Source organism: Melospiza melodia, chromosome 16, assembly GCF_035770615.1.
Source record: "Melospiza melodia melodia isolate bMelMel2 chromosome 16, bMelMel2.pri, whole genome shotgun sequence".
In the NCBI taxonomy this organism is placed as follows: Eukaryota; Metazoa; Chordata; class Aves; order Passeriformes; family Passerellidae; genus Melospiza; species Melospiza melodia.
In genome coordinates this window covers 11,880,831-11,908,056 of record NC_086209.1, presented here as the reverse complement: position 1 = coordinate 11,908,056, position 27,226 = coordinate 11,880,831, and the positions used below count along the sequence as shown (strand labels likewise).

Genomic DNA, 27,226 nt, shown 5'->3' with positions numbered 1-27,226 from the left:
TTTTAAATATTTTAAATTAAATTATTGTTTAAAAAATTATCTCACCTAATGCAACTCCTAGTTAAGGTTTGAGCAGCTGCAGTCTGAATTTTTAACTAAAACTGCAGCAAGTTTTAAAAATCTGTGTTGAAACTCCAACTATATGTACAAATACCTCATACCAGAAATGTTTCAGATGCATTTAAGCCATTATTATGTTGTTCTTCTTGCTGGAACACACCCTTCATTAAGATAAGCCAAGAATTCTCTTGACTGGCCAAATCATCAAGCCAATTAAATTATAGTGGTGATGAACTCAAGGCTGAATTTGGTTCTTAGCCAAGAAGATTTTTAAATTTTTTTTTGTGCTGCTCTGCCAAGGCTCTTTATATGACCACTGTTTTCCACAATGTTTGTATACAAAGACAGCATAAATACCTGAAGGTTTATAACCATTTTGCTTCTTTGCCACTTCTTCTGATCTTGCCTTGGCAGGATTTTTGTCTTCTAGGAGATCTGGTTTTTTAACAACTGATTTTGTATGGACAGGAAGGCTTGGAGGAGGCTTCCCAGCGCCCATCAGTTTCTGATCCTCCTTGACTGAAGCAGAAGCAGCAGCTGGAGCAGCTGGAGGGAGCAGCTTCAGGGGCTTGACATGGCTTTCGTTCTGGTATTTCAGTAAAGATGATGTTCTTCTTAGTCTGACCCCAAATGGGCTCTCAGAGTTCTGTGTTTCATGGTCAGCCCACTCCATGAAAGAATTCAAGTGCAGATCTCTGTCCTTACAATCCCGATCAAATCTCTCTGAGCTGGTTTTTGCTGATTCCTGCAGAGCTGCATCAAAACGTGAGGGCTCTTTTGTCATTCCTTCAAAGAACTCTGGTCTTATAGGGGATGTTGGAGAACTTCTGGAATAGGAATCTTCCTTTGAGTTTGAACCCCCTGAGAGAGACCTTTGCCATGCTGGTGCAATGGTGAATCTGACTGGTCTAGCAGAAGCAGTCTTCAGTGGAGTTTTTACATTTTCATCTGATGATTGGCTGCGTTCTGCTGCTTTTCTGTGAGAAGCTGCAGTGCTTACCTGGTGCTCCTTACTCTCAGCATCAGAAGATATATTACTCTTCAAGCCAGCCAAACTTGAAGAGGCAAGACACCCAATGGAAAGTTTTCCAGAAATGCAAGATGTGTTGCCCTGTTGACTGCCTTGGTTACCCTTTGAAGCAGGAACCATTTCTGCTTTAGAACATACTTCCAATTTACTGCAAGGTGCCACACAAACTGCTTCTGAGACAAATGCAGCAGGGTCTATTTTTTTTTCTACACTGTCCTTGGATAACTGAAATTCCATAATTTCACAAGTTTCTTTGTCATTTTTTGCTACTGAACTCTTTTCAGACCTCAAATCAGCCCCTGTCTTGATGTCAGAACAAGACTCTGTGTCAGCTACTGCAGCTTGTGGAGCATCTGAGGCAGCATGGCTGGAATGATTCCCAGCAGTACTAAAGCAGAGTTCTTCTTTGCCACTGAACAGGGGATCCCCCTTTTCCTGGGCATTTATGTTTGAATCCACAGAATTTACTGAGGAACTTGGTGCAACACCTGGCAATATACCCATGCCAGATGTTTCCACACCAAAGCTGAACGAGTCAGCTGTGGGTATGTCTGGAGACCCAGCTGCTTCTCCTCCAAGCTGTTGCAGCTCTGGAAGTGCAGGTGCTTCAGCACTGGTACTTTGAGGATGTGTTTTTGATTCATGAGCAGACCCATCTGCAGAGCACATCACTCCTGCACCGTGGTGTCCTTGCAGGTTCACAGCAGAAGGCTCAGGCCTCAGGAGGAGTGTGGCTCCTCTGTAGGGACCGCGCACACCAGGAAGGCTCCCATGCTCCTGCAGCAAAGCACAGGGGTCTTCTGCCACAGGTGTGGGATCACAGCAGTCAGGGGCAGCATCAGTGGGGGATTTCACACCTGGTCTCTCCTTAAAACCACCTCCCTTTGCACAGGGTCCCACCTGGGCTGGTAATCCTGCATTAAACAGAGGAAAAGGTGACAATCCAGACACCATCTGTATGCACTGCAGATAGTGCAGTCCTTTAACAGGAATGCCCCATGTCTGGGCACTGCTGACTGATAAACAAGCTGGTTCAGAGCCTGTTCAGAAATGGGCTCTCCAAGTGAGGGATTAATAAAGTTTCAGTTTGAACACATCTAATCCAGGGAGTGACTGAAAGTTGCTTTCTGTTTCAGGTGTACACATTAGTTGCTGTTTAGCTGTTTCCTGTGCATACCCTTAGCTGTAAGACTATCAGCCAGATTTCTCTAGACATTTCTGCATGTGTGTGCCTAGAAAAGCCACCTACAATGACTGGGAGAATTCTCTCTGGGTGAGTGGCAAAGGAAGATCCAGTAAACAGAAGCCAATCAAAGTCACCTGACACACACAACATATAATGCTGTGGTTAAGGTTTTTCTGAGTGTCAAGGAACTCAGTTTCACACATTGAGGTCCAGCCAGCTGTGTAGGACATGTGCTTTTGGACATGATGCTTTCAGCTCTTTTTTTAATGCTGCCCTCAAAGTTCACCACTTCAGCATCACTTTGTTGAGTGTACTTGACTTTTTCCATCACAACAATTCAGCAGCCAGGTTTGGTTTTATGTTATAGAACCAAAAGATGCCTAGTTTGGAAGGACTAACAATTCAAACAGGTCCTGTCAGTGCTATACAGAAGAGTTCAAGCACCCAAAGCAGCAATACCTGTGCCTTCATTACCTTCCCCATCACTTTTATGTTTGCCACTCTCAAGTAATTCTGTTGAATTTCCCTTCCTTCCTGGAGTTGCAGGAAGACAAGTTTCATTTTCCAGCTGTTTCACCTAAAGAAGTGAAGATGCTGTAATTAAAGAATCATGCTCAAAAATGGCAGTTTATACACATGCATTTCTATGAATACTCAAATCACAGAAACAAAGCCTCCCTCCTGTAATTTACCAACACTGTGGGAAATGAACTATTCTACTTAAGAACTAGATTCATAAAACTAGACTTAGGCCCCTATAAAACTGACATTCAGCTTTTCAAACACCAGAAGTCTTTTTACAAATGAAGCTTAGCCCACAATTTTTGGCTAAATAATGAAAACCAAAAATTGTGGTTTTTTTCAGTTTTCATAATATTTAAATTTTCAGAGTCTTTTTTGGTTGGTTGGTGCAAAAGAGGTGTTTTCACTTCTTCCAATGGAAAAGTAAAGGAACGTGGATAGGAAAGAAAAAGAAATTAAAATATTTAAAATAATAATTAAAAACTCACACTTATTTCCTTCTGCCCAGTGATTCTTTGGCAGCAAACACCCACCTGGAGGGGCAGCAGGTGCTTGCTGGTGAAGCCCCTCTGCCTGCGCGGGTTGATGGCAATCCTGTGCCGGGCTGCAGAGGTGTCCAGGCAGCCCAGGGGACTGGCAGGGGTGGTGAAATCCACAGGGAGGGAGCTGCTGCCTCCTGACACCGGGGTGCCCTGGGTGCCAGAGGATGAAGGACTGATGGGCCTGGAGGAAGCCCCAGAAGGGATCTGTAACACAGAAATACAATGCTGTTGCCACATTTCCCTTCACAGAGGAAAGCAAGGCACAATTCTTCCCAAGGATTTCTGAGATTCACATTCTCGGAACCTCAAAGAAAGAAAAGACAATTCTTATTTCATTTGCTGTGCCTGTGTTTGTGCCAAAGTAGAATGCAACCTGGAGATTGTTCATCCACAGTGATGGTGTTTGGTATCAGGTATCAGGGCCAGGTGTGTGTGTGTGGTGTGTGTGTGTGTGTTGGGAATGTCACTGACAGCCACGAGATTCTGTGCAGTGTTTGCAGGGCTGAGTCCTTGGCAGAATCAGTTTTAGATGTATAGAATAATATCGTATAATAAAGTAATTAATTAGCCTTCTGATATCTTTGGAGTCCTCCTCATCATTCTCTCCCCTTTGTCGGAGTCACCTTTGATTTGCAATACAATGCTCTGTGTATTTTGCTTTACTTCCCCACATCTCTGGAACATTTCCTTTGTTAGCTCATTCCATTTCAGAAGCTTGAAATGGCCATAGTTTCGGGCATAAATCCTCGTTTTAAAATGCATGCCTAAAGTCATCTGTGCAGAGAGATTGCTGGGTTCTGTGAGTTCAGCTGAACACACAGCACATAACACTGAAGGAAAATCGCTGTCTCTGCCACAGGGAGAGCCCCAGCCCGTCCCCACCCCAGGTCCCATCTGCAAAAACCTTTGCAGTTTGTGCACGCACCAGCAGGAGACACTGCTGCCGTTTGTACAGCTGCCTCTTCATCCCAGTAACGCGACCCGCCGCACAAATCCATTATTTAAGAGCCACAGAAATAGCACGGATGCCTGCTCCTCATTATCTCTAAGAAAGCTGCCATGGCCACTTTTGTCTTTCAATATCAACTTTCAGGAAAATCAAATGCTTTTCAGAATATCAGAACCATCCTCCAGACCGTGCTGCGGATCTCATCCTCACAGCAATGCTGCTCTGGGGAACTGAACAGCAGTAAGCTTAGATTGCGCAATCAAAATAAAGGGTTTACAGAAATGTTTGTACTAAAGCCCCCTAAACGTGAAGTTTCAGTGGTTTTGCTGCTGTTTTGAAAGACCAAACTTTCTGGAACACTTGTAAAATGCCAAAGAAGATTCATTCACAAAGCTGGGTGACACTCAGCCATTGCACTGTGCCTGGCATTTGCAGTTTAGATTTGTTTAAGCTTAGGATGTAACACAGCATTTCAAACACATGTGCTGATGGAGTTTTAAAGATCATGAAAACATCTTCACATCTCATTGACAAAAACTGTCAAGGTACATCAAAAAATATATGACCTCTGCAAATTTTTCCAATCTGGTCAAGGACTGTGTTGTTCTGAGAGCAGAACCTGCTGCTTCTCATGGTTATTTATTATCCAAAGAAAATTTCAAATTAAAACCCACCCTTTCCTGTGGAATACCTGCCATCAGGAAAGGCTGGTCCTGCAATCATTTCCCATGATAAGAGAGATGGAGGGCATTGCTCACAGCCACTGCTGATGGGAAGATGTGATTATTTGATATGGGGGCCCTGGGATACGGGAGCAGAATTGAAGAGCTTTGCCTGGTCCAATGTTTTGTGTAACTTTATAGATTTGTACTGTCACAGAACTGCCTCTGTGCTGTTCACACAACCCACTTACCAATAGATTTCTGCCTGTCTTTTATTTCTTATTGAAAACCCTGAGAGGTACATTTTAAATATCATTTCCCTCGCTCTGGACTCTTAAAGAAATGTTTCCTAGGGTACACTGTACCCAGAATAAATTTAAAAAATAAAATTACTGTACTGGCTCCATACAGACTCCACATATGCCATCTCAGGGAAGTTTATGATCAGGAAAAGGAGCTATTTACCTGTTCATCTTCACTGTCTGTCCCTCCTAAACTCAAAGAGCTATGACGCTGAACAGGGTTGGAGGACTGTGGGATAAAAGGAGGAAGAGGGTAAGTCAGGGGAAGTGTCACACTGAATTATCTTGAGCTGGATATCCAGTGCTAATTATGAGAAAACACAAGGGGAAAAATAAAGGAAGGGTCACTGGGTCCCTGCCTTACACAGTGGGTTTAATTTCTTCATTGGCATCAAACATAAGGCAGGGGAGATTTCCCGCATTGAGATACACCAGGAAGGCTGACCACAGGAGGCAGTACATTTTATAAAGTTGTTGTTTTAAAATCATCAGATTTACAAATTCTCACAAGTTCACTGAAATCTGAAATCACACGTTTGCTAATGATAGAGGTCAGAGTTCTGGTCTACATAAAAGCATGGAAAATCGTGCACAGAAAAGGTATTTGTGGATCAATTTCTAGGTACACCTCGGAGTGAAAAGCCCACAATCCGTGTGGTTATTTCTTCTGGTTCTAACTGATCTGTACCATCATGTACAAACAAACAAAATGGTTTTCCCCTTCTCTAGGCAGATTCTCTCTTTTCTGTATGGATGGTCAATTGTACCTTGTTTGGCGAATCTGTCAGGACTCCATGAAGGGTTGAAATTTCAGGAGGGCTCCTAGGTAAACCATCATCTTCAGAAACAGCACCTGCATCTTCCAGTTTTTTCCCAGTTATAGCAAGAGGAGGTGATCCAAGTTTGACATTCTGCTGAAGCTGAAGCTGTGGTTGAAATACAGAATATAAACTTTAAATGATGTAATTTAAAGATGTTCTGGACATTGTAAGCCAGATGCATAACTAAAAGATATGCAGAATCTTTTAGTTAACAGAAAAACTTGAAGAAACAGACCATTTATAGAAAAGAGCCATTAATAAAATTTTATCCAGCTACATTCATCAAGGACCCATCATTAAAACTGGTGTTGGCATAAAATTAAAAGTAAAATCAGTTTCATTTAGTAATTTAGCAAAAGGAGACAGGAATTTCACCATTCCAGAAAATTTACTACAGATTAACTCAATTTAAATTAAAAACTTTTAAATTCCAGATTTAATTATTTAGTCACATTAATTTAGGTATTTATGTGACTAAATATAACAAAGTATTGCCAGTCAACATTCCCAATCCCAGGTTTATGTAGTCACCTTTCCCTCACAAAGCCCTTCCAAATCTGAGAGCTTGTTACAACCTTCTCCCACACAAGTAGCTGAGTCACAATTTTTATACAATACCAAATTAATTTCATTTCTGGTCCACCCTAATGAATTACTTGTTAATTTCCCCCACCACCACATCCTGGTCTACAGCAGGAATGGTAACAGCAGCCAGGAACAACTTTGTTTGTAAAGGAGAGTGGGGATTCTTTTCCAGGATTCACAAAAGAATGCTCTGGCCGGCCCTGACCCTAGAAAAATACAACAAAGTCTGCAAACTCAGGAGCAGGCAGATGTTCCCTCAAACTGAAAATGTTCAGATCTCAGGAAACACCATCACTAAAATTCTTGGCCTAAGTCTGTCAGCTGTGACAAAGCTGGAATAAAAACAAGGTCTGAACACAAACTTTGTCCTTCAACTGAAAACATCTCAGCAGAATATTCCCAAGATAAACATGCAGACTCATTTTTTCTGTTTCTTTGCTTATTAAACCATATTGGGTAATTGTAAGCCTAGTTTTGTGTTTTCCTGCAATCTATGCAGTCATTTACACCTCTTTAAAATAGACCTAAAAAGCTGCAACTCTTATTCAGCAAGGTTCATTTACAATGCAATTCCTATAGATCCAGCTGCCACACAGGGTAGCACAATATCTAGAACACCAATCCCCCTTTCAAACAGTTTCCTTTTGCAATTTATGAGCAATATATTGCAATACTGTGATATATGGGCAACACAAGGCATACAACATAAGTGTGCACTTAATGGGAAGGAAAAAACAGAAAGTCAATTTTGCTTTGGTCTCTTTTCACAACTTCCTGTCTTAGATTTATTAAATTTATTACATGCAGACAGCAAAGTGTGTGGGGGAAACTGAATTTGCATTCTGTCTTCTAGTGGTAGAAGTTAATTTACATTGCTAAGAAAGTATCTGCTTTTATTAGTGCTTGGCTTTTATTCTGACAAGAGTCAAGCTCACAGAAAAAGCCTGTCTGTCAGAGCTACCAAAATAATGCTGGCAGTGTTACATTACTGCGCAGTGTGATGGATGGGGAGAGGGCACAGTGGACTGCAAACAGCAAGAGAAGAGCTTTTTTGCCCCCTAACAATGTTCTGTAATATACAAACATGTTTTCTTGTGCTACTCTTTCAGTTATACAAAAAATAGCCTTGCCTGTTTTGCAGCCTTAGAGAGGAACAAGTCCCTCTGTGCATCTTCTATTACTTAACATGTGACTCAATTGTCTTTTGCAACATGAAGCTCACACTGAGCAAAGGAGGAATTTCAATGACCTTTGGCTCCTTTATCAAGCATTTGTATTCAGTCTCTGGAAAATCTTAAACTTTTATCTGAGTTTTCCAAGCTGGGCAGTTAGTGAAATGCAATTAATATAATCAACAGTTCATAAGGGAGCTGTCAAGGAGGGTTCAGTGTTGCCTTGGAAGAAGGAAATGACCCAGCAGAATACAGTATCTTTTGCTAGCAGAGACCAAGAGAATACATACATAAATAAAGCTGTCAGAGCATCCTGACAGATCCATCATCCCACACACTCACACAGCCACTGGCACTACCATGAATAGTGAAAACATCTGAGCCAGAACTGCCAAAAAGAGTAACACAAATAATATTTAAAGAATAACAGTGTAAGGGACACACTACCGTATAAATAAATGGCCTTAACCCAAAGGCAGTAGCTATGAAGTAAAGAACATAAATCCCATTGGAAGAGGACACACTTAATAAAGAAAGTTTCCAAGAGTTCCTGAACTGGATTCACATCACACACTATGAGACCTGGGCAAGGCTGGAAGCACCAGGACTGCTCAAAAATTCAGCTTCCAAGAGGCAGAGTAGATCCAAAAGTAGCAAATTTGGCTTTAGACATTTCAGTCAGCGAAATCCTAAGGCACACAGCAAAAGGAATCAAGCAACAGACTTTCCTGGGAGACAGCTGGCAAACAGCAGCACTGCTGACGAGGGGATGATGTTCTCACCTGCAAAGTTCTCACTCTCCCAGGTCTGTTTTCCTGAGACAAGACATCACCTGTCACATTTCCTGGTGCAGACTCCAAAATGAAGACACTGTCATGGGACAAGGCTTTGTTCCCCATGCTACCCTTGGGCCTGGAAAGGAAGGAATGAGTGGTCATGCACTGGGCACATCCCCACACCACCAGGGCAGAGGGAGGATAGAGAGGCCAGAGTGGGATGCATCATGCTTCACTTCAGATTTGTGCCATGTGTAGGACAGTCACTGTTTGCTTCTTTTATATCGGAAGGGAGGAGGAACACCTTTGATCAAATGCAGATGTCCCTTTGCAATGCACTCAGCATCAGCATTGAGCACACAGCTCAGTTTTCTGACTAGAGAGGGAGTCCAGCGTGATTAGGTCCTGTGCTAGGAGTGAGGTGGACGCAAAGCACCCCAAGAAAGGTGCAGAAAGGACAACAGGAGTTCCCTGCCCTCCTTTGGTGGCAGTGTGGCTAACATCAGACATTCAGGATACAGCTTTTGCAGCCTGGTGTGTGTCATACCTGCCAAAGATGGTGGATTGGTTTTTTCCTTCTTGTAAATGTGGGCAGAAAATTTAACTTTGATATATTAACAAACTTGACTCGAATTCTCTCATGTCCAGCAATAAAACCAGCTGCATTCACCCATATCCTAAATATTATTTAAGTGTATTAAAAAATGTAGATGGGACAATGTCCATGGCTACAGTTACAGACCCGTCAATGGCCAGGTTGAAGTGTAGGGTAAGACATTCCTGCTCTGTTTCTGTGCTCATTGGCTGTTCAGCGCAGTGAAGCAATGATGAGTTCCCACAGCAGCTGTTAACTGAGTTGTAATTAACTGAGATTGATTGGGCTTGGGCTATTAAGTTATGCAGAGCAAATTTTTTTTGCACTTGAGTGGCACAACAAGGAAAGCTCCAAATAATTTATTAACCAAGTTCCACCAGCATAGGCAGGGAGTGTTTGTACATCACTTTGTCCAAAAGACAACAAGGATAGCCTCTACCAGGATTTCATCCCAGTCTTGAACTGGACAGAATCATAGAATATTTTCTCATTGTTGGCCATGAGACTATTAACAAACACAAATTACAAGGATTCCTTGGCTCAGACGCTGCACAGGCAATGCTTTGCCTCTGAAAGTTTGACTCTGGGGAACAGAGCATGATTAGGAACACAATTCTGACATGAGAAGTTCAGTATGTCAAAGTTCTTCTGCAAGGAAATCAAATAGGCTCTTTGCCTAACCATAGATTCTCTCTTTATTTAGAAGCTGAGAAAGACTGTGAACATTCATTAAGCAAATGCACTATATAAAAAAACCCAAACAAATGACTCTTTTTCCTCCTGCATCCCCCTTCTTCACATCTCCAGAGACACCTCCCCTAGCTGCTGGACTAACCCTTCTGCTGCCCCAAAGGTGTAGTCAGTCAGTCTGCAGTTATACACAGCCTCACAGCAGGACAAAATAAATTTGCTGCAAGTTTCTGTTGTGTTGAAGGCAATCAGAGCTGTTTCTCTCACAGCACAGGTCAGAGTTTGTGCTTCCTCCCATTACACACCATGGTTAATGTTGTGTAAGTCTGCAGGACAGCAGCTCTGCATACAAGCAAGGCACTTGCCTTATTTCATCATTAATGAAGCCATCCCGTTCTTTTGTGTCTGATTTTATAGTCCTTTTCAGCATGAGAGGTACTCCATATGGGCAAGGCATAATTTTACTGCATTAAGAAAAACAGTCATGCAGCTTTTATTTACTGCAATGTATGTTCACTATTAGCTGGCATATTTTATTTCTTGCAAAGAATGCATGTGCATTAGGATGTATTTGCCTTTCCATCTGGGGAATTCTTTACCCATAAGGGCTGAGGTCTCCTTGTTCTTGAGACTGCCAGTAAAGGATCTCTGTCTTTTCCTCTCTCTCTGCATATGTATCAGATGTGGTGGCAAGAGAATTACTGTATTTTCTTCTGGCAGTCACCAGCATTAAAAAAAAAAAAAACAAACCAAAACCATAGGATTAAATATAGAATTAACTGCAGCTTTAGTACACTCTTATGTGCAAATCCACATTCCTCTGTAATTCCAGGCTGTACATGTATATGTATAGGTATATTTCTGCTGAAGCTAAAGATGCACTAACTAAAGCCCAGATGTTTGAGCCATTGCCTGTCCACACTGATTTCCCTCTACAAATGTTCAATTCATTCCTGTGTATCAACATTCAAGCTTCCCACCAAGCCAGAGGAAACGATGGGACTCTAGGCTTGCAAACCTCCTTACATGCTGCAGGGGTGGCTGACACAAAACCAGGGCCCTTCAGTTGTTATTTGTGCCTGAAGGGGTAGGTAAGAAAGTTAAAGAGGCAACCACACACTGATAATAGACCAGAAATACTTTTCTCTTTACTGCAGCCATGACAGAGAGCATCACCGATGCTGAAAATCACCCACACAGCTCCACACATCTCCTCTGTACCGGCAGTACTCATTCACCATCCCCTGCTTGTGAAGGTGCTGCTGGTCAGACCCTCCCGGACAGACTTCAAACACCAAAAACAATCAAAGCAATCTGGGCTATCTGCACTCTTGGGCTGAGAGGTTGGATCACCCTGCCCCTGCCCTCCCCCTCCTTTCCAGGCTGACTCCTCAGCTCTAGCAAAGAAAGAGGAAATTCCTGGGATTCCTTCATCAGCATTAGGGCTTGTTTTGCACAAATTTGGACAGAGGCTGCTCCTAAGGGGCCAACTCATGCTTTCATCCGACTGCTGTGAGAGGTCCTCTTTTATTTATTTTCCTTCCCTGGCAGCTTACCCAGCCTCCCCCGGTGAATGAAGTGCAGCAGTGTTGAGCACAGCGATGCTGACATCGCTGCTGGACTGGCAAGGTTTTAAATTACTCTCTCCCCTGGGAGCTGGAGGTTCTTTCCTTTTCTTCTTGGCAAAGAAGTTCTTGAATGTCTGAAATTTGGATTTTTTCTTTCCTGCAACATGAAAAAAAAAGATAATTTAGGAAAGTTGGCGGTATTGCTTAACTTGGGTAATGTTATCTCTTAAACCCTGGAGGAAGCCTCAAAGCCAGAGCAGCCCATTCAGTGTCAGCTCCTCTGTAAATAATTCAGTGCTGGAGTCAAGTGAAAGGTGAAGCTTCAATTCTTACATTTGGTTCCTCTAGAGCAACACTGGCATTAAGCTGACAATAGTGGTGCCTACCAGGGTTCCAGTCTATGCAAAAATATACTTTATATAGAGAATGTATCTATCTACAACTGAACAGTGATCATGCCTGGTGTATTTTCAATAAAAATTGCTGTCAACGTCTTTAAGTATTAATGTTCTTTACTTAGTTTGGTTTAGTTCTGCTTACTCTTTATTCAGTGCTCTAAGGAGACAGCACCTAAAGGACATTCAACATTGGCAAAAAGATTGAAACTGGAAAAAGAATTTATAAACTCCAAAACCAAAATATCTGTTTCCACATTAAATAAACGCATTAAACAACTGTCCCAAAATAAAATCAACAACTCCTCCAGGGACAAAGAAGCAAACTTAAATTAAGACATTGTCTTGCAGGACATGAGAGCCCCAAACAGAGCAGCCCTAAAAACACAATTGGAAAAGTGTTAATTTGGTTTCAGATTTTCCATAGTCCAAATGAAAATACAAAAAGAATTGAAAAACCCTACCATGAAACATCACTGATCTTTCATTATTAATAGGATCGAAGATAATTCAACATTTTCTTTCAGCACACAAGTCCTGCATTTTGTCCCTGACCCTTACACTGAGGGGTCACTTTGAGCGGTTTGGGCCAAACTATTGTACTGAGACCCCTGTGATTGACTTAAATACATACTCAGAGCAATAACATCATTGCTTATCTGAGCCAGCTTCATTGTTCAAATAATACTTCACAGCAGTTGGCATAACACATGCCCACAGCTGGAAGATTCCTTCATAAGCAGGGCATTATTTCAAGACAATTATTTTCTCTCCCAGCAATGATTTAGTTGGTGATGCTCTGTCTCAACGTGTGCCCTGTACGTGCAGGGATCTGTGCCAATGGGCCTTATCTGGGCTGAAAGTGCCACCACACAGCTGCAGCAGACAGTGGCCACTTTGAGAGACAAACAATGATACTGAGATCCACTCCCCCTGTCTCCTGCCTGCTCCTCAGCCCAGTGCCAGCACCACGTGTCAGGACACACGAGGACATTGCCACAGTGTCCCCATGCCTGGTGACACTGCCACCCCTGTGCAGAGCCCCCAGAGACCTGCAGCTGCTGCCCAATGACCTGGGCTGCTCCTGAGGCCAAAGCAGCTTTCAAACCATGGAAAGGGAGCTCTCATTGCAGTCCCTCAATAACAATGGGATGCGGCTGCTCTTGGGAAGGGTCTATCAGTGGAAGGCCTTGTTATCTTCCACTGCTGCTTATCAGGCAATAAATGAATGAGACAGCCACAGAAAACACACAGGTTGTATTTATTGCTGTGCCCAGAGCTGATCCCAAGGGTTTGGGGTTTGTTAAAACTCCCAGAGGGCTCAATGAGCCTCATGCTGCAGCTGGAGCAAGGACTGGCAGGAGAGGAGAGGTCAGCAAGCACACTGAGCCTCTCCAGTAAAACAAGAATTGTCAGTGTGCCTCAGAGCCTTTGGAAACACATCCTGACCATTCCTGTCTTCCCTATCCACAACTAGACAATGTGTGTGGCATTCTTCCAGGAAACTTGTCAAAGCTGATCTGGTTTATCTTAGGTAGGCAAAACAAAAGTTTAACGAGTTTAATGAAAGCAGTTCCCCAGAATTATCAATTCTGCAACGTCTGCTAACACAGTCAATGACTCCAAGAATGAAATGGCAAACTTTGAGACAGGCAAAGAGCTCTGCAGCTCAAAAGCTCTCATCTAAATGAGAAACAAGGACATGTACATTGGTCATGTACACTGGTGAACTGCCAGCTGTAGAGACAGAAAGCAAGCTGGATTCTAGTGCAGGTATTATTGACGAGCTTCATTAGATGCTGGCATTTCCAGAGAACCAGGAAAGCGTTAAAAAAAACCGAACCACATCAAAAGCCCACACCAAAAAACCCACCACACAGCAGCAAGTGATCCTAAGGATGTTTGAGAGAAACAGACATGAGTCTTGGCACTAAAGCAAACATTGCCAAGGTACTGCTCCAAATACCTGTCTAATCAGAAGTGGTGCTGACTGTAGAACGGAGGCTGCAGAAAGGATTTCCAAACACTGCCAGGGAGCAATCCCCAGCTGGCATGGGACAGCTCTTGTACCATTGTGCAACAGAGAGGATCTGATGCAGACACATCAGGCACTTCTGTGCCTCCTCTAGACTCTAATTTGTTACTGGTGTGTGGGCTACATCCCCTCCAGCAATAACTCCTCTTCAACCATGCTCTGCTCAGCTGCAAACATTCAGCTGCCTCAGATGAATGAGAAGACAGCAAGTTTCGTGCAGTTCCAGAGACTGGCACTGGCCATATTATTATGTAAAAAAAGATCAAATAACTGCTGGGCACTTAGTGCTGGGTGCAGATGTTCTGTGAGAGAGCACTCAGCAAAAAGGACATGGGCACAGAAAGACAATGCTCTTGTTTGCTCCCTGCTGGGAACAGCTGTGCTCTGGTTTGCACACCAATAAAAGGATGCCACCTTTAAACTAAAGGTGCCAACACCTCAGTGCACTGTGAAACAGCCCAACATAACAATAAATTGGTAGAATGCTCAATGATACTTGGACTAATAAAATACAAGAGGACCTTAATAATTAAATGGGAGAAAAACCATTGCATAACAAAAATCCAAGCTCAGACAACCATGCCTATTTTCCCTTCATCCACTGGTGGTTTTTGATATCTTATGGTTGCTTATCTTCAGTTTTACAGCATTAAAATTAGAATACTACATTTCTAGGTTACTGCCCTAAAAAGGAAAAGCCTTTCCAAAAATTAGTTGCTTATGCTATGTTTTAGCCAACTGTAACAGAAAAGAAGTAGGAATAAGCATTCTCTTTTATCTGTAAAGTTTGTGAATTCTGTATTTTTTACTGTATGTGTATTGCCTATATCATTGTGCCTCCTGAGCACAGAGAAAATTAACTCAGGAGTTTCTGCTCTTTGAGTAGTCTTTCCTTATAATAAGATAGAAAATAAAAGGTTGCTTCTTCCAGTGCAAAAATTGAAACTGCAGAAAGCATAGGGAACATCTGATTTGGGAGGTCAGTGATCATATTCAAATTAAACCATTCATTTGGGAATCTCCTATGGTCTCTGACTTCCTAGGGTGCAGTCAGGAAGTATTTTCTATCTTTTTTTTAACCCTCAAATCCAAGGACTAGATAGTTTCAACATTAAGAACACCTGGAAAAAAAATCCCAACACATAGACAAGATTCTCAGAAAGTGTCATGATTCTTCATACAAATACCAGATATTGGCAGACGGGCAATGAAATCATAGAATTCAGTACCACCAACATTGGGTGCTGGCAGGTTTTGGTTCCTGCCACAGAGAAGGAGCAGCATGCACTGGGAGCCCTGCACTACAGACAAGGCAAACCTCAATAAATCAGTCTAATTGACTGCACTGTGAAGGTGGGGATTTCACACTCCCAGAGCCTTTACATCATGAGCTGATTATGGAGAGGGAGAGGTGAGGCAATCCTTCACCACCTTTGGAAGCAAACAGAAGATCTAAAGAGGCTTTGTCCAGGTCCAGCCAAGTGTCTCCTGAACTCCTTGGCAACAGTACAGCAGCCTTTAACTACTTAAAATGTTCATTTAGGGTCAGAAATACTCCTGGAGGATTTAGAGGCAACACTTCAGATAATGAGCCATGTCCTGCTTTTCCCATCATGTGGGAAGAGAATTTGATCTCTTTTCTGAATCTTCTAGTAAACCTGAGCACAAAATTTTCATGCATGGGCTCCACACAAGCTTACCAGATTGCTGGGATAGCACCAGACTCTGTGACAAACTAGATTGTAAATCTAAAAACCAGAGAGTGCTGAGCATCCATCATTACACTTTCTTCACCTCTATCCATCTGCCAAGCAGAGTTCAACTAACAGTCTCTCTGCCATTTGCTTATCTCTTCTAACAATATTTTGATAGTGGTGAATATATTTCTAAAGGATAAAGCAAGATGACCTTTAAAACACAAACATTTAAGATTATTGCAAAACATTAGCCAAAGAAAAGAGAGAAAAATCAAATGGTGTGACAGCCACTTCTCCAGAGATGCTTCAGACATGATGCTATCCCTCATATTCAAACTGGCAAAGGGGATATCCTTTAAGGCAAACAAGTCTGGCATAAGTAAGATATTTTACTTTCTTGCCTGTTATTCCATCCCCTCACATTGTTTGCATCAGACCATGCCACAGATTAAAGAATAAGTAACAAATGTCTGCCTGTGGCCCAGAGGCAGAGATAGAGAGAGGCTGCTGGGGGTCTGACACAGCTCCCACAGACGGAGGATTTGTAACAGGCTCAGCTCCCACCTCTGCAGGATCCATCAGTGCAGGCACAACAATCAGCCCTTCGAGCTCTGACATCCTGCTTTTAAAATCCAGGTCAGAATCAAAAGGAATATCCTCCAACAGGATATGTCACTCCAGTATTGCACATTAAATCATCTTTTCCATATTACTGACAGCTGACAGGGACACACAGAATTTTCTTTACACTACAAAAGAAGCCCCCAAAAAATAACACTGTAAAACAGGTCACTACAGACCTTAGTAATTGAAGAAAACAAATCTTCCACATCAGGTGTACATTCAGAGAACAGCTGCTTACCTGTGCACTCTTCCACTGAGTCTCCAGGTGACTGTGTGACCTCTGTGGGCCTCGTGGCCATTATATAGTCACTGAAACAGAGATTAAAGCATCAGTTTAATTTTAGTCCATCTCCCCAGCAGAACATGGTCCCACCCAGAATGAAGAAAAAATACAGCAGAATCTTTTCTAAAACTACATGCCCAGATGGCTATCACAACCATGCCTTGCACACTTTAGTGCACTTTGGCCACAGAACTTTTCATTTTTCAGTGACACTTACTTCTCCAGCCACAACTAACAATCCAGTCTAATCATTGCCAGCACCTCTGTCTTGCTAAGAGACCAGAATCAGAGTTGCTCTCAGGAAAGATGTCATTACACTTGCACAGCAAACACTGTAATGCTTCCCAGTTTTAGAATAATGAACCTTTGCTAGGGAGTGACAGCTCCACACCACTGTTAAAAACAGAAGTTAGTGCTCAGCTGCCCAGGGTTCATGCATCACAGTGTGCTCACAGCAGGCACCAGTCTAGTCTGTCATTATTAAAACCAGTTAAGCATCAGCACTGAAACATCATTCCAGGCTATGCTATATTTGTGGAAACCAATAGATCAAATTTATTTTGGATACAGTGCAATCAGCTTTTAAGCAGAAGCTCTGAAACCTTATCGCCAGCAGGGCTATTGATCAACCAAATTAGCAGATGGCATCATCTTCCTCCCTGATGAAAACAGAAGTCCAGCCTAGTTTTAACATCATTCAGTGATAACTGGCTCCACTTTGTATTTTCCAGAGGGGTGTCTGTCACAGACAAAGGAATGAAGCAGCACACCACAGGAGGTACAAATGTCAGGCAACAATGGGAATGTGACAGTTTAGCAGGGCAGCTCACAAACACTGTCCTTTGCCATGGAAGGTACCTCAGTGGTGCTTTTATATAAGTAGAGGCTCCCATATGCTGTCAGGACTCCAAGAATCTTTATAATCAAATCCTGCTCTCTTTTCTGCATAGAGCACATATAACAATTTGCCACAATTAAGTGCTGTAACAGTACAGCCAAGTCAAGTATCTCCACAGCAAACAAGACTGTGATTCTGTACCAGTTTGGCCAGTCACTAAACTCTTTCATTTCTTCTGCATCACCCACATACTCTAAAATCTGCCATGCCCAAAAGCACTGGGACCTTTCTATGAGCCCACATCCTCAGACAGCCTTGAAAGATAAAGTGCACAAACTCAGAGGCAGAGGTGTGTGTCAGAGAAAAGAAAGGAGCAGCTCATGGAGGTAAAACAGGAGGGCTTCTGTGACAAAAGAGGCCATGGAGTAAAACATTCCCTGCACTCACCACACAGACATGGAAAATGTAAAGCTGCTAAACCCTGGGGAGGAATTGGGGAGGTACAGAAGAGAAGCAAAGTGCAGTCAAACAGATCCCCTGGGAGCACTGGGCACAGGAGAGCATCAGCACAATCTAGTTACAAATAATCTCACTTCAACTTGTTAAAAACCAATGAAAATATTGCAACAACCAGGACTGATTACACCTTTCCTAACTGAGTTGCACTGAGGTTGTTCTTGAAACAATTCTCAGAAAATATTGACAAGCAATAAAAAATAAAATTTCCAAGTTTCCTTCAGGATGATCATAACCATTCATCCTTTTTTCCCTTGTCTCATCAATTATCTATGAAAATGTTTGCATTTCCTGCATACTTTCTTTAAAGCAGTCATCAGTAGACTTTCTTAGAGGCTCGTTCTTTATATTAAAAAGAAATTTGGTTCCAATTTTTCCTCTCAACTTTATACACCATGCACACTGAATTAGATTTTTCTGAGGTAAAGGGAAATGCATTTGAAATAAAATATTGAGAAAGCATTCAACAAATTTACAAGGACAAACTGACAAGTCTCCAGACTTGAGTCTATTTTTATAGAATGTGAGTGGACCTGGAATTTGGCTCATCTAGACCTCTAACTTCTGCTTCTCCACCTTTAGTTAAACCAAAGCAAGATAAAATTGATGCTTTCAAATCCAGATTTGTCTGCATCAGTTCAACATTTATTTAACCCAATCATCTCAGCTGCTCACTCAGAATCCTTCCAGCCCTTGAAGATATTTTGACTGCAGTGTTTATTGTAACTGCAAGCACATATTTCCAACTGGTCTATCTTTTATACAAGTAGAGCTTCAATGCAAAGCAGTTCAGCTCTGAGGCAGCTTCTTCACAGTCAAATCAGCTCCAGCATTAACTCAATTTTATAGTTGAGTTCTCTGGGGCACATGGAGCTCAAATGTCAACTACAAGGGTGCTCCATTTAGGACCTCATCATCTTTTTCCAGTGAACTGAACATCACAGATTTTCTCAAGCTTCGAGTCAGTTGAAGTAGCTGAATTACAGGGAAAAAGCCCATACAATATATGGTGTATACATTCCACCAGCAAAGTGGAGGTTCCATCATTGAAAATCTGATGACATACCTGCAGGAGAGTTAGCAATTAGGTGACATTTAGACTTCAAATTCTGGTGGCAGAGAGTTGTACTTTACAGAGAACAGTTAGCAAATGTTCTGAGCCACAAGCCCTAGCCTGGAGGTCAGTGTAATGGAGAAAAAAAGGACAAAACCCCATCAATACAAATACACATGAGTGCACAGGCATTAACCAATCAAACCTCCAGACATTCACCACTGCAGACAGACACAGGGTCAGGATGTATCAATACCCTGCACATTCAGTGCAGTCAGCTGTACTGACCCCCTGTGAGCTCCCCCAGAGCATTACACCATTAGAGACAAAGTTTTCAACAAATTTTGTCTGTGTATTGATTTTTCAGTGATAAAAATATTAGGTTAAATAAATGGCCTTTAGAGCATATTTCTGATACTCCAGAGTGCCACAGGACAGCTGGGAGGAGATGCTTGCACAGGGATGCAGGAGACTTCTCCTCAGTGTGGAACAGTGGGTGCATTTCCCCAGTCTACACCTTTCTAATGTTCTTAATCCTCTCTCTAACAGGATTTTCAATCCTGCATGTGCAGCCCTCCTGCTGCAGAGGTACAGGGCACACAACATGTTGAATCTGCCACATCCCTCAAAATCCAGACTCAGCCATGGCCAGAAAATCCACTGCATCAATCCCTATGCAGGGCCATGGGAAATACTGAAAGTTTACCAAAAGCAATGTTTGCCTCTCCCTGCACAGCATGATGGGCTGGATTACCAGAAATTGCAATTATTTAATTACTTGCAAAGAGTGGCTCCTATGTAGCCGCAACCACACAAATAATACTGACATTATTAGACCTCTTATACATTGCTAGGGTTGCTTTAAAGCAATTAAGCTCCTTCAAAGTTGCAGGGTTTGCTTTCCCTTTAAAACAGAGAATGGAACTTAGCAGTCACCATTACCCCCATTTGGTTTGATGTTTAGATCCAGGTTATCCCTGCTATCCCACATAACATTCCCATTGATAACCCCACTGTGCTGCATTCACTCAGAGCCCTTCAACTCATTACAGGAACTCATGAGTCTGAAAAGCAATAAGAAATCTCCAGGAACAGGAGAAATGTCCTTGTCTCCCCTTTGCAAACTGAACCAACTGGACAAATATTTGGAGTTCTCTATGGGAGGGCAGTGATTGAAAAAAGAAATAAAGCTCCAGGATGGTGCTCTGGCCATTGGCTTTGCTGAGCTGAGCACATGACTTAATATGTACATGGGGGGTAAGGGGTGAGAGAATCTCACCAAATGAATAAAAGACAATTCCCTTTCACTGCTTGGTTTGTGTATTTAAGGACTCCTGGGAGGTTAGCTTTGTACAGCACTCAAGTTTCCTGCAAACAACAGAAGTTCAAGGGAAATGCTCTCTGCTCAGCCTCAGAAAAGGACACAGCCTCAGAAAGGGACACAGGCTCCTTGCTGGCTCTCCAGTGGAGCACAAGACTTGGAAACTGCACAGCAGGCCAGCTCCCAGCCCACCTTCAGAGCTTCCTCAGCTTCAGTCGTGGTTCTGCATCAGCATCCCACAAGGCCTAATGACAGAGAGATCAAAGGAGATGCTGAACCCTGAACAGCCTCTTTCTTATCAAATAAATGCTTGAGGAAATAAAGCCTCCAGAATGCAAGGCACTGCATTCAGCTAGCATCCTCATGGCCTTTAGAAGACAGACAGTGGCAAGCAGCCAAGAGAAAGAGGTGAAATTTTTGCCTGGGGCTTTCAAAGACCAATTTCCTCCATGCTACAAAAATTGTTTGAAATCAAGCTTATGCTCCAAATTTCAGGGCACACACTTTTCACAGCAAGAGGCATCAGCACAGGAAAATGGAGCCTGTGGACCCTATCTGGTCCTCCAGGTCACCACCCTGCAGCCAATCTTCCCCAGAACACACTTCCAGCCACTGCAGGAGCTCAGAGAAAGCTCCTCTACTTCTTCTGAAAACCAAGGTTCAAAAAAACACAGAATGCAGGATGGTTTCATATTCAGATTACATCCTGCAGCAAAAGGTGAATGAGAGGTTAAATTTTCTTCTCTCTTATTAAAGCACATTAGGGGACTCTGTTCTGACAAAATGTGGTTGATGGCTTTTCTCTCTGGGAGCCCAACAAGCTATCAATGAACTCATTAATGCAATAACAGCTAAAGAAGTAAAGTGTACCCTCTGCAACTTCACTGAACAGGATCTCAGAGTCAATCATAGCAAGAGCAAAGCCAGCCAGATTTCTATTCAATTTTCACATCCTTTGAGCATATCAGAAACTCAGCAACCAAAGCTCCCTTTGCTCTCCATGAGATGAGTGACCTGCACTCAAGGCCCACAGCACAGAAAATGCTGAACAGTGTGGGATTCAACAAAACAGCTTTGTTGAAACAGGGTGCAGTCCAACAGGAGAGGGGGAACCAGGATCTGACCTTGTACAGCTGATCCCACTGTGCTCTTCTACAATGGAGTGTTCCTAGGAAGGAATTCCCAGGGTTTCTGCCAGCCCCTGGCTGGTGTCTCCCATGGGGTCCCTCCCATGACTGTTTAATGTAGGTACAAAAGATTAGCACAAACAGCAGTTTACACCAGGATTCTTGCTACTCTCTCCACTGGTAATGGGGAGGGGAAGAGTTTATAAAGTTGTAGAATATTGATCTTGTAATTTTCACTGAAGGAGGGATAGTTTAAGAAGGTTTAAGGTCCTTGTCCAAGGATCACAACTAATAAATACAGCAGCAGTACCCACCAGGAAGTCTGGATAAGCATCTAGATAATATTTAATATCAATAAAATATCCTCCCAGAATCAAGCAGGGGGTCATAATTCCCCATAGCAACAGACAACATTCAGCTCCTAACCTTGAGAAAATATCCAGAGCAGCAACCATGGCCATGGAGAGATCTGTTCCCAGCTCCCACACCTTGCACTCAGACACTGCCCCCGACCCCCTGTGTCCCCACACCTTGGCTCCTCTGTGAAGACTCTCCAGCAGACAGGTCCCAATGTGCTGAACTCCTGTTTGCTACAATCTGCCTTGGGAAGCCTCTGCCTGACAGCAGCTCTGAAGGATTTCTGCTGTTCACCAGTGCCTGAAGCATTATGTCCTGCCCTCCTAGTGAGTGTGTGTGCAACACTAATGGAAAGCAGCTGGTGGGCTGAAGCAGACTTTCAAAAAAAAAGTAAGAGGAGGAAATGCCTTTCATACAGTCACACAGACTCATTCTGTAATTGTGTGAGAAGCCAAGAGGATAAGAAGGGGGAAGGGTAAATGGGAAAAATTCATAAGCACTCTGTTACCAGTCCAGAAACTGAGAGAGTCAAATCCTCTGTTCCCTGCTGCCCCATCTCCCCAGTCCCTGCACTCCTGCCATTTGTTGGTTTAGGGAATTGTGTCCCTGCATGTGGGGACTGACTGTAGCACAGCCCTGGTGCCTTACACCTGAGCAGGTACCAGCAGCAGGGCTTGTACTCAGCTCAGGAGGCCAAAGGGAAGTCCCAGGGCTTTGCAACACTTGGCACCAATGCCAGACAGATTAACTTGGTTTGGTGCCACCTCAAGCTCTCCTCATGCCCCTAATTACTCTGCTGTGCTTATTAGCATGATCTTGGGTAGCCGCTGTCTGTGCAAGGCCTCTGCTGCAAGTCTGCATCAGCTCAGACAATACAGCAAATGTTTACCTGCTAGCCAAAAGCCAAGGAAAATGGTTCTTGATAGCCCACCCCTAATAATAATTTATCACAGATTTTACAGTGCATTGGCAGAGAAATGTGACAGAAATTTGCCCAAATCTAGACTGGCTCTAGCATAGTCATGATCCAAGCCACAGCAAGATTTTGGCCCCAGACTGTCTCTATTTTAAAGGAATGGCCAATAAATGACCCAGTTAAATTCCACCACTTGGCAATAGCATAGGAGTAAGATTTTCCCATGTAGTAATTCTTTATCTTCACACCAACACACTGGGGAAACTTCAGGAAACAGCTGGAATGAGGATCTTCTCCCACTCTTCCTAAAAAGAAGAAAAGGAATAGCAAAGCCTTCCAGCAACCACACTAAGGGAACCATTTGCCAGCAGCAGGAGACACCCTCAGATCCAGTTGACAGGGGTAGATTTGAAGTAGCTGTGGAGGAGGAAGAACATGCATTTAGAAATCATCAGGGATGTAACCAAGGCTGCCTTTGCCAGCTGGGAGCTGCCCACAGAGAGCATCACTGCCTCTGGAAATGGTCTCAAGGCAAAGCAGCAGGAAATGTCAACCACTATCACTGAGCAGCAGACAAGCAGAGTCAAGGTGTCAGAGAGTCAAGTATGGGAGTAAAAGTCAAGCTCACTTCTCTGCCTCTCCTGTAGCAAATTCCACAAGTGTAATCTTCCATCCCAGGTTTGGAGGTGGGCATATTTAGGCACTGTTTTCTAGCTTGTGCATGTGCTTTTTACCCCCTCTCCAAATTCCTAATTAATTTAGTTTCCCCTGGAGCCTTCAAGCATCAATTTAGATGACTGGGGTCTGATCTGGGGTGTGCAGAGCCCTGGGAGATCATGGGCTGCTTTGTAGGGGTCAGCAGAAGGTGGCAAAGGAAAGAGGTTTGCCATCAGCTGGCTTCAACATGCTCTACAAGGGCTGGAAGTCTGTGAGCCTGAGAAAACTTCATGGAAATGGCCAATATCTGCAAATTCTGAAGGTGACAAGTATTAGACAGCAAAATCTATGAGACTGAGCTTGTCTTTTAAACATATTCTAGCAGATGGAGACTATTGGGCTGGGATTTGGGTAAATTCACTGGTTTTCCTGGCTCTATCAGGAAATTACTGGATTTCTAACAAGAGCCATGTTATTTATCACTCAGCCATGAGCTTCTTTACCAGTGGAATCACCATGGTCACACTGAACTCCTGCAAAGCTTCATGAGCCCTGTGGGAGAGTTAAATATCACCTCTGCTGCAGGAGAGCAGCATGCTGGGACTGTATGGACTGACTCAAGTGCTCAAAAGACATAGAAGGTAAATCACAAAAAAAACCCATAAAATTTCACAGGAGCAATCTGCATATCTGCCTTGCACCCATATTTGAGTCACAGTGATTTCCAGTCTCAGAAACTGGGAAGGATCATTACACCCTGAGCCTGAAAGAAAAGAGTCTGGAGGCATTTTCACCAAATTTAGCTGTCTGACTATTGCAGGAAAAATGAGGCTGAAACAATAGAGAACTGAACACCAGAACCGAAACATGGAACTTCAGGCTATATCTAAAGCTTTCTCCTCTTTTAAGGTTTTTCCAAAACAGTCACTTATCCCTCAACTTTTAGTTAAAGATGGAGGGAAAAAAAATCTTCAGATACAATGAAACTTCTCAGGACACGAGATAGCACATTTAATGGCCTAGAATTCAAAGTGCACTTAAAAAAAAATTTTAAAAGGGAGGGACAGAAAATTCTGGGAGAAACTGTTACAATTTTTCTCTGAAGATCAAAATGCCATAAAACCAGCCAGCCATCTTTTGGCTATAAAGAAGCAAATAAAACACAGGCTTTGTGGTCTCAGAAGCTGCCTTTGGCAGGAAGCTCAGGAAATCTCTCTTCATGTGAAGTCCCAATATCTATTTGTCAGTATCTGCTGCCTGTACACACAACAAATAAAAACAAGGCCAGCTCCTCTCCAGTTGGAACACAGTGTGTGGCTGGCTCGGCCTGAGCTCCCACTGCCCTGGGCATTTCTGCAGTTCAGAGCCCAGCCTGGCTCGTGACCAGGGAAGGGCAGCGGCAGCCTCTGTGCTTGCAGAGGGAGCTCTGTAGGAAGTTTGATGGTTTGATTCCCCTCCCTTCTTCTATCCTAAAGAAAACCTCCTGCTGTCCCTGCCCTGCTCTCTCTAGAGCCCCAAGTTAGGCAGCTCCTGAAGTACAATGGCCTTGAAGCACATGGAGAAAGAACTCTTGGAGGTCATCCATGTGCTCAGGGCAGTTCCTGAGCCATTTCTGTCCCAAGGGCAGCTCCTGACCTTTTGCTCTAGCATGAGCAACTACTAAAAAGGGATCCTACTTCTCTGGGATTCCAGACACAAATACCGCTCTAAAACAGGATCATCTAAAATAAGATTATCTGAGCTAATACTGTTTTGCACCAATGGAGTATCAGGCAGAATTCCCACTGTATTTTAAGGCAGTGGTACAGCAGCATCAGGGGGCAGAGGTGGCACATGACAGCAGAAACTGGCACCAAAGACAACAAGAACTGCAAGAGGGAGCAGTGACAAGCAGGCGCATGGGGGAGAGAATCAGATGGGGACAGACATTCTGTAAGATCTTCATAGGCCAAGGCTGCAAGAAAGGAAACAATGAGACTCTTGGCATCTTTGTAATTTAAGCTTTTGAAACATTCTTTTCACTGAACTGAAGTGATGGAAAGCAGTTTGGCTGCCGCAGTGAACCAGCAAACAATTCCTCCACACCTCTGTCAGGTCTATATTTTCTCATGTGCAGAGATAGTTTGATGGTTACCTTGTGTCTCCATCCTAATTCTGAGCAAGCACACTCAAATTAAAAATTTGCATCATTTGCATCAGAGCTACTGTGTGGATCACAAGTGCCTTGTTAGATGAGTGATACCTGGAAGCCCCAGCAGAAGTGCACAGCGACATGTTCCTGAGAATGTATAAGCATAAATTAATTCATCATGAATACAATCCAAACATTTATTTAACTAATTAATTAACACCACATCCTTGAATCTCAGCAGCCGAAAGGAACAACCACCACAAAATTTTGAAGCTGGAATGCCACCCTGGCTGTGGATGGATGGTTAGAAAGCAAGATCAGGCAGCTTTGTCTGCACAGCCAAGTTTCCCTGCTCTGACCAAGTGCCACAATTCCCTCTAAGAGCATCCTTAGGGCTGGGACAGAGTTAATTTTCACCCTAGCAGCTGGTATAGACCTGTGGTTTGGATTTGTACCTGAAACAGTGCAGATAACTCAGAGATGTTTCCTTTAGCACTAAGCAGGTCTTACCCAGAGCCTTCCCTGCTCCTCACCCACCCAGCAGCGAGAGGCTGGGGCTGCACAAGGAGCTGGGAGGGGACACAGCCAGGACAGCTGAGCCCCACTGAGCCCAGGGATGTCCCAGACCATATGAAAACTGGGAAAGGAGGAAAGGGGGGCATTTGGAGTGATGGTGTTTGTCCTCTTGTCACCATTACATGTGACAGAGCCCTGCTGTTCTGGGGATGCTGAACACCTGCCTGCCCTGGGGAATAAATTCCTTGTTTTGCTTTCCTTGTGTGCATGACATTGCTTTACCTATTAAATTGTCTTGATCTCAACCCACGAGTTTTCTCACATTTACCCTCTCCAATTAATTAATAATTCTCTCTCCAGGCCCAGCAGGGGAGAGGGAGGGAGTGGCTGTGGTGGGGCTGAATTGCTGGGGTTGAAGCACAGCAGTCACAAAGACACCAACATGCTGTAGCATGGAGACAGGACACAACAGAGCACAGAATGTCCAGGCACCTGGACACCTCTCCAAATGCAGCAGCACACACAGGTGTAACAGCTAAAGTAATGAATAATGGTGCGTGTGGCCTTTTTCACACACACTGTGCTGGAAACATTGGGCTGTTGGCACAACCTTGACTTTTGGCACAGTGATGAGCAGTGACAGCTCAGCATCTGCAAGCAAAATCAGACAGGATATCAACTATCAACAAAGGATCAAACTGATTCTTTGTTTATACAGTGACTCCCCCAATGGAGTGGGAGGTCACCTGTGAACTTGAAAAAAAATTATTAATAAAATAATAAGATAAACAAAATAAAATATGAGAGTTTGCATTTAGTATATGCTGTATTCAAAATAATATTTAAAACTACTTAATCCATAATTATTTTACCAACCCTGAGACTATAACAGATGTAATGCAGAGCTATAAGCTTGAATCACATTCGTGTAGAACACCTTGTGCTCAGCTGTTTTCTTACAGCAGGAGAAATATGGGGGGTGGAAGGGAATCAACCTTGGAATTACCTTGGGCTTTTTCCTGTTTCCCCATGGACAGACTTATCTCAGATTTCCTCAAATCTGGCTGGTAATCAGCTCCAGCAGCCCTACACCAGCCCAGGTAGGTTATCTGCTGGAAGCACAGCTTGAACCCACTGCATTTTTTTGTCCCATATATCATCAGATTTCAGCTTTTATATCCAATTCTAGGCCTTCACATCACAGCAGATATGAAAGCCTAAAACTCTGTAGAACTCTGCACAAGGAGGAAATGACAAATTAATCTCTCCAGTTGGCTCTAGGCATACAAAGCCAGACAC

At 43.2% G+C, this 27,226-nt stretch overlaps 1 protein-coding gene across 4 annotated transcripts in view; it reads right to left on the bottom strand.

The window, feature by feature from the left end:
* The window catches only part of KIAA1210 (KIAA1210 ortholog), a 50,255-nt gene that overhangs the window by 6,092 nt on the left and 16,937 nt on the right, over positions 1-27,226 (bottom strand). For 2 of the 4 annotated variants that reach the window (XM_063170650.1, XM_063170648.1), the window contains exons 2-9: positions 16,450-16,520; positions 11,449-11,617; positions 8,614-8,743; positions 6,021-6,179; positions 5,417-5,482; positions 3,332-3,544; positions 2,736-2,853; positions 418-2,004 (exon numbers count right to left, since the gene is read on the bottom strand). In XM_063170650.1, coding sequence (XP_063026720.1) covers positions 418-2,004; positions 2,736-2,853; positions 3,332-3,544; positions 5,417-5,482; positions 6,021-6,179; positions 8,614-8,743; positions 11,449-11,617; positions 16,450-16,520 — 2,513 coding nt within the window. Of the gene's footprint in view, positions 1-417; positions 2,005-2,735; positions 2,854-3,331; positions 3,545-5,416; positions 5,483-6,020; positions 6,180-8,613; positions 8,744-11,448; positions 11,618-16,449; positions 16,521-21,880; positions 22,042-27,226 lie in introns of those variants that run through there. The other 2 variants (XM_063170651.1, XM_063170649.1) reach the window with 2 other exon arrangements.